The sequence below is a fragment of the Falco peregrinus genome, chromosome 6 (assembly GCF_023634155.1).
Source record: "Falco peregrinus isolate bFalPer1 chromosome 6, bFalPer1.pri, whole genome shotgun sequence".
NCBI lineage: Eukaryota > Metazoa > Chordata > Aves > Falconiformes > Falconidae > Falco > Falco peregrinus.
Window position 1 is genome coordinate 16,362,742 of NC_073726.1, and position 14,622 is coordinate 16,377,363.

Consider the following 14,622-nt stretch of genomic DNA (forward strand, 5'->3'; position numbering starts at 1 on the left):
CCCAGTCCTGTCGCTCCCGCCTCTTCCCCCCAGCGTATGCACCCGTCTCCCGGCCCCTCCTCACCGCGGCGCCCGCGGGCCCAGACCCCGCCGGCAGCCGGCCTCGCCCGGGGCCCTGCCCGCCTCACTCTCGGGGGGGGGGGGGGGGGCGGCCGCTAAACCCCCTCTCCCGGGCTCCGTCCCGCCTAGCGGGGGCCCTGCACCCCACGGCACAGGCGAGGCCAGGCCGCCGGGCGGCCGCCCTGCCCTCGCTTCAGCGTTCGGTCGCCTGCGGCTGCCGGCACCCTCCCCCGCGGGAGACAGCTGCGGCGAGCCCCAGGCCGGCCGAGGCAGCCCGGTGCGGCTCTGCGCCCCTCACAGTCCGGGAGAGCGGGGAGGCGGGCGGGGAGGCGGCCCTACCTCCCGGCTGCCGTGCCCCCGGCACCGCGGTGGCCCGGGGCACGGCACCTCGGGGCACGCCCGCCCAGGACCGGCCCCCCGCGGAAGCCGAAGCCGCCGCCCACCCTTTCCCGTAACCTCCGCCCGCAGGCGCTGGCCGCGGAGAATCGAAACCGAACCCCCCCTCGCCCCCGGCAGCTGCCCCCTCCCCGCCCGTTCTGCCGAGCACGCCGCCGCGCTGCTGGCCAATAGCGACAGAGCGCGCACCGCCCGCGCAGTGACGTCACCGGGACGGCCCCGCCCCTCCTGCCCTCCGCCCGGAATCCAATGAAAGCGAACGTGCGGCACGGGGCATCTTCCCGCCCCCCCAACGTCACAGCCAACTCCTCCCTTCCCCTGCACCGACCGGGCGGCGGGCCCAATCAGAGCCTGCCTGGCGCTCTGGCCCCGCCCATCCGGGCAGTGACCTCACGGCCCCTCCTTCGACGGCGGAGACGTGCGGCCAATCAGCGGGGCGGGCGGCCGCGCGAGCCCCGCCCCCCAGGCGTAATCCCCTTGTCCCCGCCCCGCCACCGTCTCCCCTTTCTCCTCTCTCCCCCCGCACCGAACGCCTGGCGGCGGCGGGTGGCAGCGTAGCCTAGTCCTGTCCGTGCTGGCGGCGGCGCCTCCTGGGGCTGGGCGACATGGAGTGCGCTGCGGCGGGGGCCGAGTTCAACATCCTCCTCGCTACCGACTCCTACAAGGTGGGCGCGGGCACGGCGGCCGGGAGGGGGTCACCTCTGTGGGCGCCCCTGCACTGCCGCACCGGACCCGCCGGGCCTGGCGCCGAGGCTTCTCCATCCTCGGGGCGCCGGGCCAGGCCGGCCCCGTCGCCACCGCTCCCTCCCCCTGCCCGCCTGGCCGGCCCTGGGAGGGCCCCCCCCCGCCCCCCCCCCCGCCTGAGGGGGTGCTCTGCCTCGGGGCGGCGCGAAGGGGCACCGCGGAGGGAGGCCTGGCCGGGTGCTGCCCTCGCTGCCCCGCGCCGCCGAGGGGGCGGCCGGGCCCGCTGCCCTCCTCCCTCCTCCCCGCGGGGTGCCCGGGTTCGCTGGCGGTTGGGGAGAACAGAAAGTGAAAGTGGGCAGGGGGTGCGCCGCCGTCCCGCCGCCCTGCCGGCGCGGCGCGGGGCCGCCATGGCGAGCACGCTGAGGGCGGGGGGGGGGGGGCCGCCGCCGAGCATCGTCTGCTGCCCGCCGGGGAGGGGAGCGGGCGCGCTCGCCGCCTCGGCGGCAGCCGGCGAAACTGTAACTCGCTTCTTTTTTTTTTCTGGTGGTTTTTTTTGGTTTTTCTCGCGTTTCGCTTCTCCCTGGGGGGAGAAAGGGTGCTGGTGGCTGGGTGCCCGCCGGTTTGTGCCCGGCTGCGATACAGGCCGCTTCCAGGACCCGGCTGCCTGACCCGGCGCGCCGGTAGCCCGCTGCTTGGGTCCCGCTCCTTGCGGTGCCGGGTGTGCCGGGCAGGGCGATCCGGCAGAGCCAGGGCATCGTAGTCCTTCGACGACCGCCCTCTTCCGTGAAATCACTTAAGAATCGGGGTGCTTGGCGCCGCGGCCAGGTACAGTCGCGCTGTCCGTCCCCCGACCCAGCGGCCCCCGCCGTGCCCCGCAGCCGGGTGTGCGGGGTGCCCCGGGCACGCCCGCCGCTGCGCAGCCTTGCGGTACCGTGAGCGCCCGCTTCCCGGGCAGCGGGCAGAGCCGGCGAGGGGTCCCCGACCCTGGTGGGATAGATGTGTCTCCTAGACTGAAAAACTTTCTTCCTTCCGGAGCTGCCCTGCGGTGTCAGAGAGGTTGGTGCCCTGAACAAACCACAGCGACGGACCCGATTGTCGTTATGCAGCGTGTATTATGTTACAGCTCTCTGACCACTCGCGTGGGTTTCAGCAGGGAGGGTACTTCTAGATAAGGAGTCGAAAAAAGCAAATACGATGTTGTGGCCGGGTCTCCTTACTGTCTAACTACCAAAATACCGGCCTCGGTACATGCTCCAGCTGCTGACTTGTGCTGTACACCTTTCCTGGCTCCTCCCGCTGTGATGTTGTTATTGTACGATGTTACAGGGTGCTTTTTTGGTAAAGAAATCCTTAACGTTTATTGTTGCTGTTTGTGGGAATGTGTGTTGGAAGACTGGAAGATGCTGTTAAATCTTAGAGTGGCTCAGGCGAAGCATCTGAGTGCTGCTGTTGAGGGCTAACGAAACTGCTTTCAGTAAGGGCTTAATCTAGCTGCAGTGATGTTTAAGAACTATGTTTAAGTGTTCGTTATCAAACCTGTTCGAATCTGGAAGATCCACTTTTCTTCTATGGCTGAGACTAATCACATTAAATACTGTAGGCCTGGCTTGAAACGGTGTCTTATTTTAAATCTAATTTGCACACTACTTCTAAATTCACGGGATTGTGCTCTAGGGTTAGTGGTAGTGAGCAGCACTGGAGTGACAGGTGACCAGTTTGCTTCTGTTTTGTAGATTATTCCAGGAGTGGTAGAAATCTTAAAAGGCCCAAGTTTTCTGTTTCTCTTCCAGCTTAAATCTGAAATTGGGTGAGGTTTTCTGTGGCAGCTAGGAGCATTTTGTGTTGTATTAAAAACAGTTGGGATTGTCTGTTTTGCTTTGTTAGGACTGCTCAAATTGTTTCTCTTCCTGTATGCTTTTTTCCAAATCTTAGGAACTTCAGACTCTTTGAAAAATGCTGAAACAAGTAGCTTCTTTTATCCTGTTAGGTAACATAAGCAAACATCGCTTATCTTCTCCTTTGGATGATACTCTCATTTTCTAATCAATGAAACACTGAAAAAGTTCTGGTATCTCAGGGTCATATCTGTCAGAACTCATTAGTTTGAGTTAGCTCCAGTGTCCTAGTTCACAGTTGCTACAGTTGGAAATTTGGGTAGAGAGAAAACTGGTTGCTGGTTTAGTGCCTATAAAAACTCAGAAACAAAGTAGTTTGGTAGGCAAAGATTTGTCTGTTGACAGTTAACCCTGCCTCCCATTCCTCTAAACATTTTCCTGTCTGTGTGTACATCACAGGACATTTCCTCTTAAGTCATAGAAGATTATCAAATTCTTGCTTTCAAACTCTTACAAGCTGTTCCTGAAAAACAACTGGGTGTCATGCTAATTTCTAGCATACTGGATATTTTTAGATAGGAATAGTTCCCGTCAGGTGAATTTCAGAGACTTGCTACACCCTGGACCTAAGCACTGAGCTGCCGTTAAGAACTGGGGCTTAGTGAATTGTACAAATGCTCCAGGATTTTGAGGCCAGGCTTCAAATTGTGCAGTTTATCTCTAACCCCCCATAACAAGATAAACATTTTGACATCAGTTAGGTTTTTTTCTTCCGGTGTACTTTGATGCATATGCTTAAGCTTCTCCAAATCCCCTACCAGTGTAATTCCTTCTGTGTGCTGGATGTTATATGCCATCCCCTCAGACTCTGGGCATAGGCATATGGTATGGGGTGTGTGTATCTTGCTGGTAAATAATAGCAGTCTTTAGTTCTTTGGATCATCAGACTTTGAAGAGATTCATCAGAGCGGCGTTAGCTGGGGAAGCTCTTTGTGTGGATGTCCAGTGTAGCAATAACACTTCTAATAGTGAAGTCTTCTGCTGGTGACTCAGTATTGCTGAAAAAGGGAAGCACTTGTGGTCAGAACTGTTGTTGGTAGAAAGCTGCAAGTGAGGGGGATCAGCAGGCTCCTTGAAGCTCACTGTTCATGCTGCGTGATGTCTTACTCTCGTGTCTATACCAAGAAGTCCCTGCAGTCTTGCCCCTCTGTGACAGCGAGGGTGCTGTTTGCTTGAGAAGTGCAGTGAGTGAGGGCGTCTGCCCTTCAGTTCCTCACTCGTGTGATGTTGTTGACACACCACCTCTGCATTGTCTTTCTGTTCGATTCCCAACGCTCTGTTTACCCATATTTGTTTATTTCTACGCAGGCAAGAAATCCTCCAGGGTATGTGTAGTCTGAAGCTGTACTGAGAGGATCAGCTTAGCAGAGCTGTGGTGCTGTTCAGTCGGAAGATACCAGTGACTGGCGTATACCAGCCCTGGGTGGATGGGCCATGAGCTGCAGGCGTGAAAGGGCTATCCAAATGAGAACTGAACCTTGTTCGCTGCAGTGATGATAGCTTATTTTGCTTTTACCAGTGAGGTGTATTGCTGTTGCTTAGAATGTTTCGTAATTAACCTGATAGTCATAATAAGCTGTCATGCAATTACCCCATAGGAGGACCTGAACTGTAAATGAGATCTGCTTCAGAATTCAGTTCTTTCCGGACCCTTCAAGGAAGCCTGAAAGATACATTTTAACGCTCAATGCCTTACGTGTTGAATTTTATGTATTTGTCACTTTGAATTCTTTTATTTCACATGGATGTAGGAGAGCACTTCTGAAACACTTCATGTGAGTGTGTGTTAATTCCAGGCTCTGGCAGCCTGTATATTCTTTATTTAGAAGGCTAGAGGTATGCAAAGAAGAGACATGAGTACTCTTTAGCTTATTGATTTTGAGTAGTACATAATGACTACAAAATACTCCTTTCAGTAGCCCATATATGTGTGTATATTTATTTTTTTAATTAAAGTCTTGTGATTGAGGGGTTGAATGTGTTCTCTTACCTTCTGTAATTCTGTCAGTGGAAAAGCATTGGAAACTTACGCTTCAGCACTCCTCATAAGAAGCAGTCTGCGCTCCATCTAGGTTCATTATCTTCCAAGTCTTGATTTGCAGTCACACAGTCCTGTGACAAACCCCCAGTCATCGTTGTTCTAAGGGAACACTGCAACTGTACAGAATTCAGCCAGTTTTTAAATTAATAGAAAGTAACCCCTCCCAGAATCATTGCAGCTCTCACTGCTCAAAAGATAAATGTTTTTCTTTTTTCATTAAGGAACAGGAAACTTGTAGCAGTATGTGAAGTGGTACGGCTGACTGTTCACAAATGTGTAAGCAGTAAACATAAGGCATTTTGTCATCTTTATTACGATAATTTTGGATGCAAAACCATGCTGGTTTTGACTGGGGTGGAGTTAATTTTCTCCATAGTAGCTAGTACGGGGCTGTGCTCTGGATTTGTGCTGGAGACAGTGTGATAACACAGGGATGTTTTCGTTGCTGCTGAACAGCGCTTGCACAGAGCCAAGGGCTTTTCTGCCCCTCACCCCACCCCAGCAGCGAGTGGGCTGGGGGGGGCACAAGGAGCTGGGAGGGGACACAGCCAGGACAGCTGGCCCCAACTGACCAAGGGGATAGCCCAGACCATATGACATCATGCCCAGCATACAAACCTGGGGGAAGGAGGAGCTGGAAGGCAATATTCAGAGTGATGGCGTTTGTCAGCCCAAGTCACCCGTTTGGTGTGATGGAGCCCTCCGTGCCTGGAGGTGGCTGAGCCTGCCTGCACGTGGGAAGTGGTGAGTGAGTTCCCTGCTTTGCTTGTGTGCACGGCTTTTGCTTTACCTGTTAAACTGTCTTTATCTCAACCCACGAGTTTTCTCACTTTTCCCCTTCCAGTTCTGTCCCCCATCCCACAGGGAGAGTGGTGAGTGAAGGCTGTGTGGGGCTTAGTTGCCAGCTGGAGTTAAACCATAAGAAAAACACACCAGAATTTTTAGTGGTAAAGAAACCTGCCATAAAGTGTTACCTTGTGTTTTTCTGAGTAATTTAGAATACATTCAGTTCTAGTGCATATACATGACCTTGTTTTTTTAATGAGTGTGGATGTGGTCGCTTACAGCATCTCTGCTGATAATGTGCAGCTTCCATAGGAATTCAGTTGCATGCATGTACTTTCCTTAGCTTAGTACTGACTGAGCTCTTAACTTTTCTTTCCTCACCCCTGGTCCTCTTATTTTTCAGTACACATACAAGAGATGACAGTTGAACTGGAATACAGAGACATTAAAAGTGGTACAGGATTAACCTTCAGTCATAACCTGCATTAGCTTATCCCTGTCATCTCATAAGATCAGATACCTCCTGATATTACCACTTTAGTTCTCAAACATTATCTTAATCTGTATTTGCTTCACTTCACACAGAAACACACACCCTTTTTAATAAGGGGGTCTGGATTCTTTCTGAGGCTACTTTTGTAATTTGAAGCTCATGTATAACCAAAATAGTAAGGTTATACTTGTCTCTTATTTTTTTACTTACTTCAAGTGTCTTGCACTTTACCTGCTATTGTTGGATGCCCTTTTTGTGGAATTATTAAAAGATTGATTCTTCTGATGTTTCCTCTTCCGTTCAAATAAGCTTATAATTTTACCACGCTGACTTCTGGTTTGGTTTTCATTTCCACGTTTGTTTGTGTTGAGTATTCCTTTTGTGATTGCTTTGAAAGCTACAACAGCATCCTTGTTGAATATAACTGCTAGTCACAGTCGTGGTTGTTTGTTTTCCTGAAGGGGGTCAGCACTACCTTATAACTGCTGTCAGTTATGTCTCATCCCAGTGAGGCGTATCTGATAAGGCATTCCCTTTGTTCCCAAGTACCGGTTCACCTCCTCGCTGTTGTTAACGATGTTGTTTTTCCGTATAGGTTGTTGGCAGCCTTTGCTTGTAATCGCTCCATTGGCTAAACCTCGTAAAGGTTTAGGTAAAGCAGTGTTTCAATGACCTCTTTCCACAATGTTTTAAAATAATCATGGGGATCTTAGAGGTGATTTGCAGCATTCTCCCCAGTGTAAATGCCAGAAGCACCACTGTGGTAAAATAAGCTAAATTGTACGTGGGGGTGAGGATCTCTTCCAGCACCAGCGAGCCATTCTGACACTGCACCCCACAACCAAGGCTCTCATTTTCGCTTGTCACATCAACTAGGCTGCGGTCAATTCTCACCTATGCTGGAAAGGCTGTAGCTCACTTCAGTGTACAGGCAGGCTCGTAGGACAGTGACTGACCCATACCTGGGCCCAGTGACTTGCTGCAGACCTGAAGTGCTCTTGCTGAGTGGCCCAGCTATGAGCTTCCAGGGATATGCTGCTTCTGGCCTGTCTTCCACCTGTCCCTCTGATTCTTCATGTTTGTGAAGTACCATGGGTTCAGTAGCTGGGTTCTGTACATGGGTTGCATAAAGATTTTTCAGAATGGCTCCAGAAAGTTCAAATTCTGTCACAGTTGAACTGTTAACATCATAGCAACTGTAGGCAAGATCCTGCTGCCTAAACACTTGGGGACTGCTTTTCTTCACCATAGGCAGGGCTTGGAAGCATCTTTCTGGTGGTTCATGTTAGCACCCATCTGAGCCAGGTGAGCCCCAGGAATAAATCACTGATGGAGAATTTGGCCATGCCTGACCTCTCTACTCATGTCGGACTTGCTTTTCTCATGTTTTCAAGTGGTTGAGTTATATAGACTCAGTCTTTCAAAGGAACTTAATTGCAGTTTCTTGTCCAACGGTGCTTGTAGATTAGAAGATTATTTGGCTTTTATGCCAAAGGTTTTCTTATCTAGCCTATAAAAATGCAGCCTTTACCTTAGTCATTCCTGTTTTGTGATGAATACCTGTTAAATCCTTTTTCTTAGAATTTAACTGTTAATGTTTGGGGTGGTTTTTGGGTTGGTTGATCTAAATGCAACTTGTGCTTCATGGTTTTCCTGTTTTCCTCAAATGGCTGGCTTGGTTTTAGTTAAGGAGATGTAGTTGTTGTGGAAGTGTTCTTTGTTCAGATATACCCTTATTTGGATTAAATTTAATAAGAAGGTATCACAACTGGAATAAAAGTGCTCTATTTCAGTCATAGTACATAACCTTGTTGCAGGTGGTTGTTCCAAGGCTGTTTGTCATACTTTTTGTAGACAAAACCTAAACCACAGCCTTTGAACTGACTATCAAAAAGCATTTGAAGATATTTAGGGGTTTTGTTTTCTTGTAAGGGTCTCTTAATCCCAGTAGGGTCTTTGGGGTTTTGTTTTTGGTTTTTTGTTGGGTTTTGTTTTTACCCCTACTGACTTTATAGTCACTCCTGCCTACCAAGAGCTTGTCTGCACATGTCCTGCATCTGTCATCCCCTAACAGAAAGTACAAATTTATCAATACTCTCTTGATCTGTAAAACATAAAATACACTTCAAATATTTTACATTGTCACTGGTTGTTCCTTCTCTTCTTTAGAATACAGAAAGATGAAAACTTCATCTGACAACAAGGAAAGTCCAGGCATTTTTTGAAGCATCATTTTCATTGTCCAAGTGCCTTGTAGTGTTGTGTTGGGTTTTTGTTTGGGTTTTTTTTTTAATTTGGTTGATTTGTTGTCCCTGGCATTCTTTGTGAACTGCTCCTGCTCCCTAGAGTTTGATCCTTTTTCAGACTGTTTTAACCACCAGGCATTTCACTACATGCCAGACCTCCCAGCCATCACTGTGGTGGATGGGTATTATTTCCCCATGTCATAGTAGTCCAGAACTGCCAGCTAACGGTCAGAGCTGCTGTGATGTTTTGCAGGCAGATGCTCCTGACAGGTACAGTGCCCTCCCTGACAGCTTGAAAGCAAAACAGACAGTCAGATAAGTGAACAGGGGACGCCAGGTCGTGGGCTTAACTTTTCACATACCTATACAGCATGCCTGTAGTAAGCCATGCTTAGCAAGTGTGGTGTCTTTAAATAGTGAGTTGTCTGCAAGAAGCCTTGTGGACACCCAAGGCGTGTTTCAGCTTTATAGATAAAACTAATAGTGTTGAGGAATGTCAAAAGAAGCACAAGTTATTTAAAATTGCAGTTGTAAAGTTTGCTTAGATCTAAATATCTTAATTGCCAGGGATGTGTATTTTTCACTGTTTAAATAGATTCTAATGTGTGAAGAATATAATTGAATCTTACACCTATAACTGTTGTAAAAGTAGTTCATGGGCTCTTTCAAGTACTTCAAGCAATTTAATTGATAAAATGACATTTTTACCATGCACAGAATTTTTATTTAGATTTGAGTCCCTAGAAATAACTGTGCTCTGGACATTAGCTGGTATGTATTTTCAGGTTAATATCTAATCTAATGTCAGAAAAATTAGCTAAACCTGTAATTTCATGTTTGAGGAAACCTGAGTGGGTTTTTTGGTAGGTAATCTGGAGGAGCAGTTTCCCCAGGTATGCTACATAAAGAATAAATCTGGTTGTTAGCATTCCAGCCTGATTTCAGCCCTCCAATTCTGATTTGCAGCCAGAGCACAGTGTGTTGTGATCATACTTCAAAGTAGAGCCAGAATGGGAGGTCCCTAAAAACCTTTGTATTTAAACACCTTAGGAAACGGTGGCACCAACTCAGTGTGTGCACTGCACACCTTCAGCTAATTTGGGTCTGTAACCCATTTGACAGAGAGAAGCTTTTAGCTGGAGGAGATGTTATGAACTGCAAAAGTAAAAAAAAAAAAATAATTAAAAGATAGTAGCTGAAGATCAAGCAAATTTTCATCATAACATAGGTGTTGGCTTGAGCAACCTGCCCATACTTAGTAAGCTGGATGATTAATTTTTTTAAAGAAATCTGAGTAGGCAGTCTCATGCAGATGTAGTTTTCTTTGTTTTGCTTGAACTGTTGTAGTAGAACAGTGTTACAGTAGTTTGCTCTGGAGCTTCTCTCAGGGAATTCAGATACCAGTTTGGGGAATTGTTCTTGGGCCACCTGCTACATGTACTGGAAGCTGGTGGGCTCTGCAAGCATTTACTCTGAAATCATGGAGCTGGAGCATGCCAGTAGGATGAAGAACAAAAACAAAAGTTGAACAGAGTTCCCGGGTGATACAATCACATCACAAAGATTCACCAACTTAAAGTCCAGTCCCAGTCACAAAACACAGCAAAATTTTTTCATCTAGTTGTTGTAACGGACTGAAGTGGCAAGCGTGCAAAGCGAGGAGTTTCTACTCACCATGCCCCATGGTGAATGGACCTGCTCGTGATCTGTTCCGTGCTCTTTTTCTTGGAGTCCATTTAATGCAATTTTTTTGTAAGGGTGTTGGGGGGGGTGGGGGGGGTGGCATCCTTATTGCCCTTAGAAAGACATGTCAGCCAGCGTATTTTTGACTGCTCCAAGGTAAGGGTGGAGGAGGTTGTGTGGGGGTGTGTTTTGGTTTTGTTTCTTTGGTTTCCTTTAAAAACACTATGATATCCTGAGGAGAGTTTTCTGTGAGCTGGCAGTATGGTTTACTTTTTTGGAAGCTCTGTGTAGAACTAGGAAAGGACATGTTGTAATTTGTGGAGTGAGAAATTTAATAGCTAGAACTAGATCTAAAAGCCAGGTTTTGTCTTTGGGACTAACATTGCTACTGTTCAGCGTTTGGCGTGCAAGTGCCGGTGGAATCGGAACAGGAAAGGTGTGTGCTGTGTGAAGTAAAGGCAGAAAACCTGCAATGACAAGCTTGGGTTTTGTTTGATTGGCCTTGAAAACTTGATGCTGTTAAAGACGATGGAAAGATCTGCAAATTTACCTTTTTGTTATTTGAAGGTTTTCTTGCAGCATTGGAAACACAAGCGTAGCAGCGTTGTGCTGGTATAGGAGAAGGAAAAAATTCACTTGAGCAGTCTAGTTTGTTGACCAAACTGAGGGAAATACTAGGGATAAATGGTATCTGAGAGGAAAAAGAAAACTGTATTTTTAAAACACTTTAATATACAGTTTTAGCAATATAGGTATGGGAAAACCTTCAGATCTTTTATTTTGAATGTGTCAGGGATACATTTAAAAAAACAGGATGACAAGGAAGAAATGGTAAAACTGTTTTCTAATTCCTCGTGATATCACAAATAAAATATTTAAGGTGATTTGGAGTAAGAAGTAACAGCAAAAGACTTATATGTTAGAGCATGACTGCCTTGTAAATATGGGGGTTTGCGAAAAATTCAGACGTGACTTTTACACCTTTTTGGGTTTTGTTCTGATGTATGATGGCACTTTACTTGGCTGTAGGAAGAGTTTTCCATTATGAAACATACAGACTTGTTCACAGACTTTTCATCATAATTTAAGAAAACTTTTCATAGCTTCACCTTTGGGAATGCCTTAAGCTGATTTATGTATCTTGTAATTTAAATATCGGTAGTCTGAAGTTAATGTCATCGTGTAATCTTTTTGTTTAATATGGAATTACGGACTTTGCATGGAGTTTGCCTTTTACACATTAGGAGATAAAATCTTGCAGGTTTAAGTTGTTAATATTTAGAGTGTACTTGCTTCAAATGATGCATTACTCTAAGTTTCTGGGTAGACTGACTATCAGTAGCTTAAAAAAAAGCTGCTATGGTTGAATCCAGCATAACACTGTATGTTCGTATGCCCAGTTTCCATGTAGTCCATGCTTACAGGCTGCAACTTTTCTGCTTCCTTCACACTGATCGTGAACTTCCCTAAGGATTGGGAAAAGACCTCTGCCTAGCAAACTTACAAAACCAGTAATGCTGTTAAGCTGGTTTTGATGTAACCAGGGCTTGAGAAGCCCACTGTGCTCACAGTGAACGAGACGCCTGGGTAAAGGCCATTGCCAATGCCTCCTGGAGTCTGGATGGCTTTTATTTAAACTATGTTAATATGGCCTTCAAAACTTGAATCGAATACAAGCAGGTACTTCCACTTTGGTAGTGGCAGGCGATTTTGTGCTTCCCGTAGCTGTTTGATTTGGCCAAAGCGCGGGAGAGCAAAAACTGACCCGGCATGTTGGTGCTCAGGGCTGCTCCTAAAATCCTGCCCAGTGGCTTTCCTGGTTAATGAAAGTGAAGTCATCAGGGGAGTGGAAGAGCTGACCGTGAAGATTACTCCAAGGGGAAAAGGTTGACACAGAAGGAAAAATAAGATAAGGAAGAGAGTCTTTTGAACTGCAAATTGAAGGTGGCTGGAAAAGGAGAAATCCCCTAAGTATTGTCTAGAATGTGAATGGGATAAATAATAATAATCCAGAAGAACTGTGGGTTACTCTAAGCTGTAACGTACAAACATGATTTCTCTTGTGCTTTCTAGTGATGTCTTGAGCTCTTACTGAAGTTTTTCTTAATGTAGGTTACACACTACAAGCAATATCCACCTAACACAAGCAAAGTATATTCCTACTTTGAATGTCGTGAAAAGAAGACTGAAAATTCCAAATTAAGGAAAGTGAAATATGAAGAAACTGTTTTTTATGGTTTGCAGTACATTCTGAACAAATACTTAAAAGGTAACTGTCTCAAATTCCAGTAAAACTTTACCTGTAAATAAATACCATAGTATTTCTCAAGCCTGGAGTGTCGTAGTTGAAACAACTGTAGGTTATCTTCATACAGTGTAGGTGGTGACACGCATAAGACCTTATTTATTTGATTCTTAAAATGAGATGCCCACCCTCGTAAAATGATATTGACTGTTTAATTCAGATACCTCTCTACTATGTTATTTATGCCAACGGTTTATTAAAAATCAAGAGGTGTTTATATCCCAACTTCAGTGGGCTAAAATGAATGGAAATCGAGCAAGACTGTGCATACAATCACAAGAAGATCAGAGATTCAAGGGAAAATACATTTTGTGTTTTGAATTTAAATTTTAGTCTGTATTTACTGGCTTATTTACTGTGTAAACTAGTAACGGTTTTAATTTCCCCTAAATTTTGGTTGCCACTCAGCTTAGATCATGGAATATGGCAGCTATGTGTGAAAGTGTTTTCAACATTGACAACTTCAAGAGTAACATCTGAAAATTCCTTGGTGCCATTTAATGTGGTGTTTGCTTTTTTGCATTATGTGCAAATATCACCTGTTCTGGCCTAAATGCGAGTTGCCTTCTGCCAAGCTTTAGAAGGAAAGCTTTAGTCATAGGGCTTTCATAGCTTTGTCTTGATCCAGAATCTGTAAATCTCTGCCAGTTTTGCCAAAGATTGGAATTCCACTATAATCAAAACACTGGATAATCTTGTTTCTTTTCTCTTTAGCAATCTGAAGATTGTTCTCTAATGTTGATTTCCAGTAGATGCTTGATCCTACAGCAGTAGCAATGCTTATTCAAATAACGTGGTTACTCTTGTCAGTTCCTATCGCAAAGTGGTCAAACAAAGACTGGTTGTAAGGCTTCTCCACGGGAATTCTCCCTGGAGCAGCGTAGCTTAACCCTTGTGCTAGTGTGGCTATGTCTTGTTGCATGTGCCAGCTTGCACAGTCATCACATTCCTCTGGGAAAAGCACTGCTAATAAAACTCTTGACAGGTTGTTGTCTGTCATAAAAAAGTAATAATCTCAAATTGTTCCTGAGTCACCCGCAAACCACAAGTGTATTTTGTCCTGGTGGTTTTCCTGAGCATCTTAATCTATATAATAAATGAAAGTAAAATTTGGTTTTCACATAGCTGGTATACTGCATTTGACATGTTTTCCATCTTTTTGTGGGAGGCAAAGACTTTTCTGTGTCTGAACCTTTTTGTTATTTATTTTATAATTTGATGACTATCTTAAGTTTCTAAGCTTTCACCTGTTTTTGAAACCACAGGTAAAGTGGTGACCAAAGAGAAAATCAAGGAAGCCAAAGAAGTATATAGGGAGCATTTTCAAGATGATGTCTTCAACGAAAAGGGATGGAACTATATTCTGGAGGTAAGAATTTATGAAAACAGTATGAGATCATAATGAAGGATTTATGAATCAACTGTAGAATAAATAGAGCAGTCTCTCCTTTTAACTGTGATAGTAAAGACTGGATAAATTTAGCTTTTTATGTTTAGTGTACAGGGAGTAGCAGCTGTCAAAGAATAATCATATAATTGTAATTCCGTAGAGAAAAGTAATTTTCATCCTTTCAGATGCCAAATACGGCTTTGCAGGTAATAAGGATTTATGGCTGTCGTCAGCCAGCTAGTCTTAAGTGGGGGCTTGGTGGCAAGTCTCTGTATGTAATATAGTGCTTAGTGGTTGCTTGCATCATTTACATTGCTTTCTGTAACTAATCATAACCATTTTTATTCTAATGCAGAAAGCCGTACAACCTCTTGCATGTGTAAATAGTTCCAGAAAATACATGTTTTGTTAAATTCCTAAATTTTTCAGAGATACTCAAATTGAACTTTGTTATGAAATACAAGGCTTGAGCACTTCTGACACACAAATACTTCCAAATTAAGTCTTTCCACAATTATCCTCTTTCCCTTTTGTTTAAAAAGGTGTCAGTCTTCAGGTAATTGCAAACATCTTTTCTCGAGAAAAGCAGCAGATTCAGACTAGTAGCATTCATCAGAGCTGTTCTAATCTCGGCAGATTAAGT

The 14,622-nt window shown here is 45.8% G+C and overlaps 1 protein-coding gene across 1 annotated transcript in view; it reads left to right on the forward strand.

The window, feature by feature from the left end:
• The first annotated feature begins 947 nt into the window (after positions 1–947).
• The window catches only part of NAMPT (nicotinamide phosphoribosyltransferase), a 31,650-nt gene continuing 17,975 nt past the window's right edge, over positions 948–14,622 (forward strand). The window contains exons 1-3 of the mRNA XM_005243486.4: positions 948–1,121; positions 12,397–12,553; positions 13,855–13,958. Coding sequence (XP_005243543.1) covers positions 1,062–1,121; positions 12,397–12,553; positions 13,855–13,958 — 321 coding nt within the window. The 5' untranslated portion in view covers positions 948–1,061. The remainder of the gene's footprint in view (positions 1,122–12,396; positions 12,554–13,854; positions 13,959–14,622) is intronic.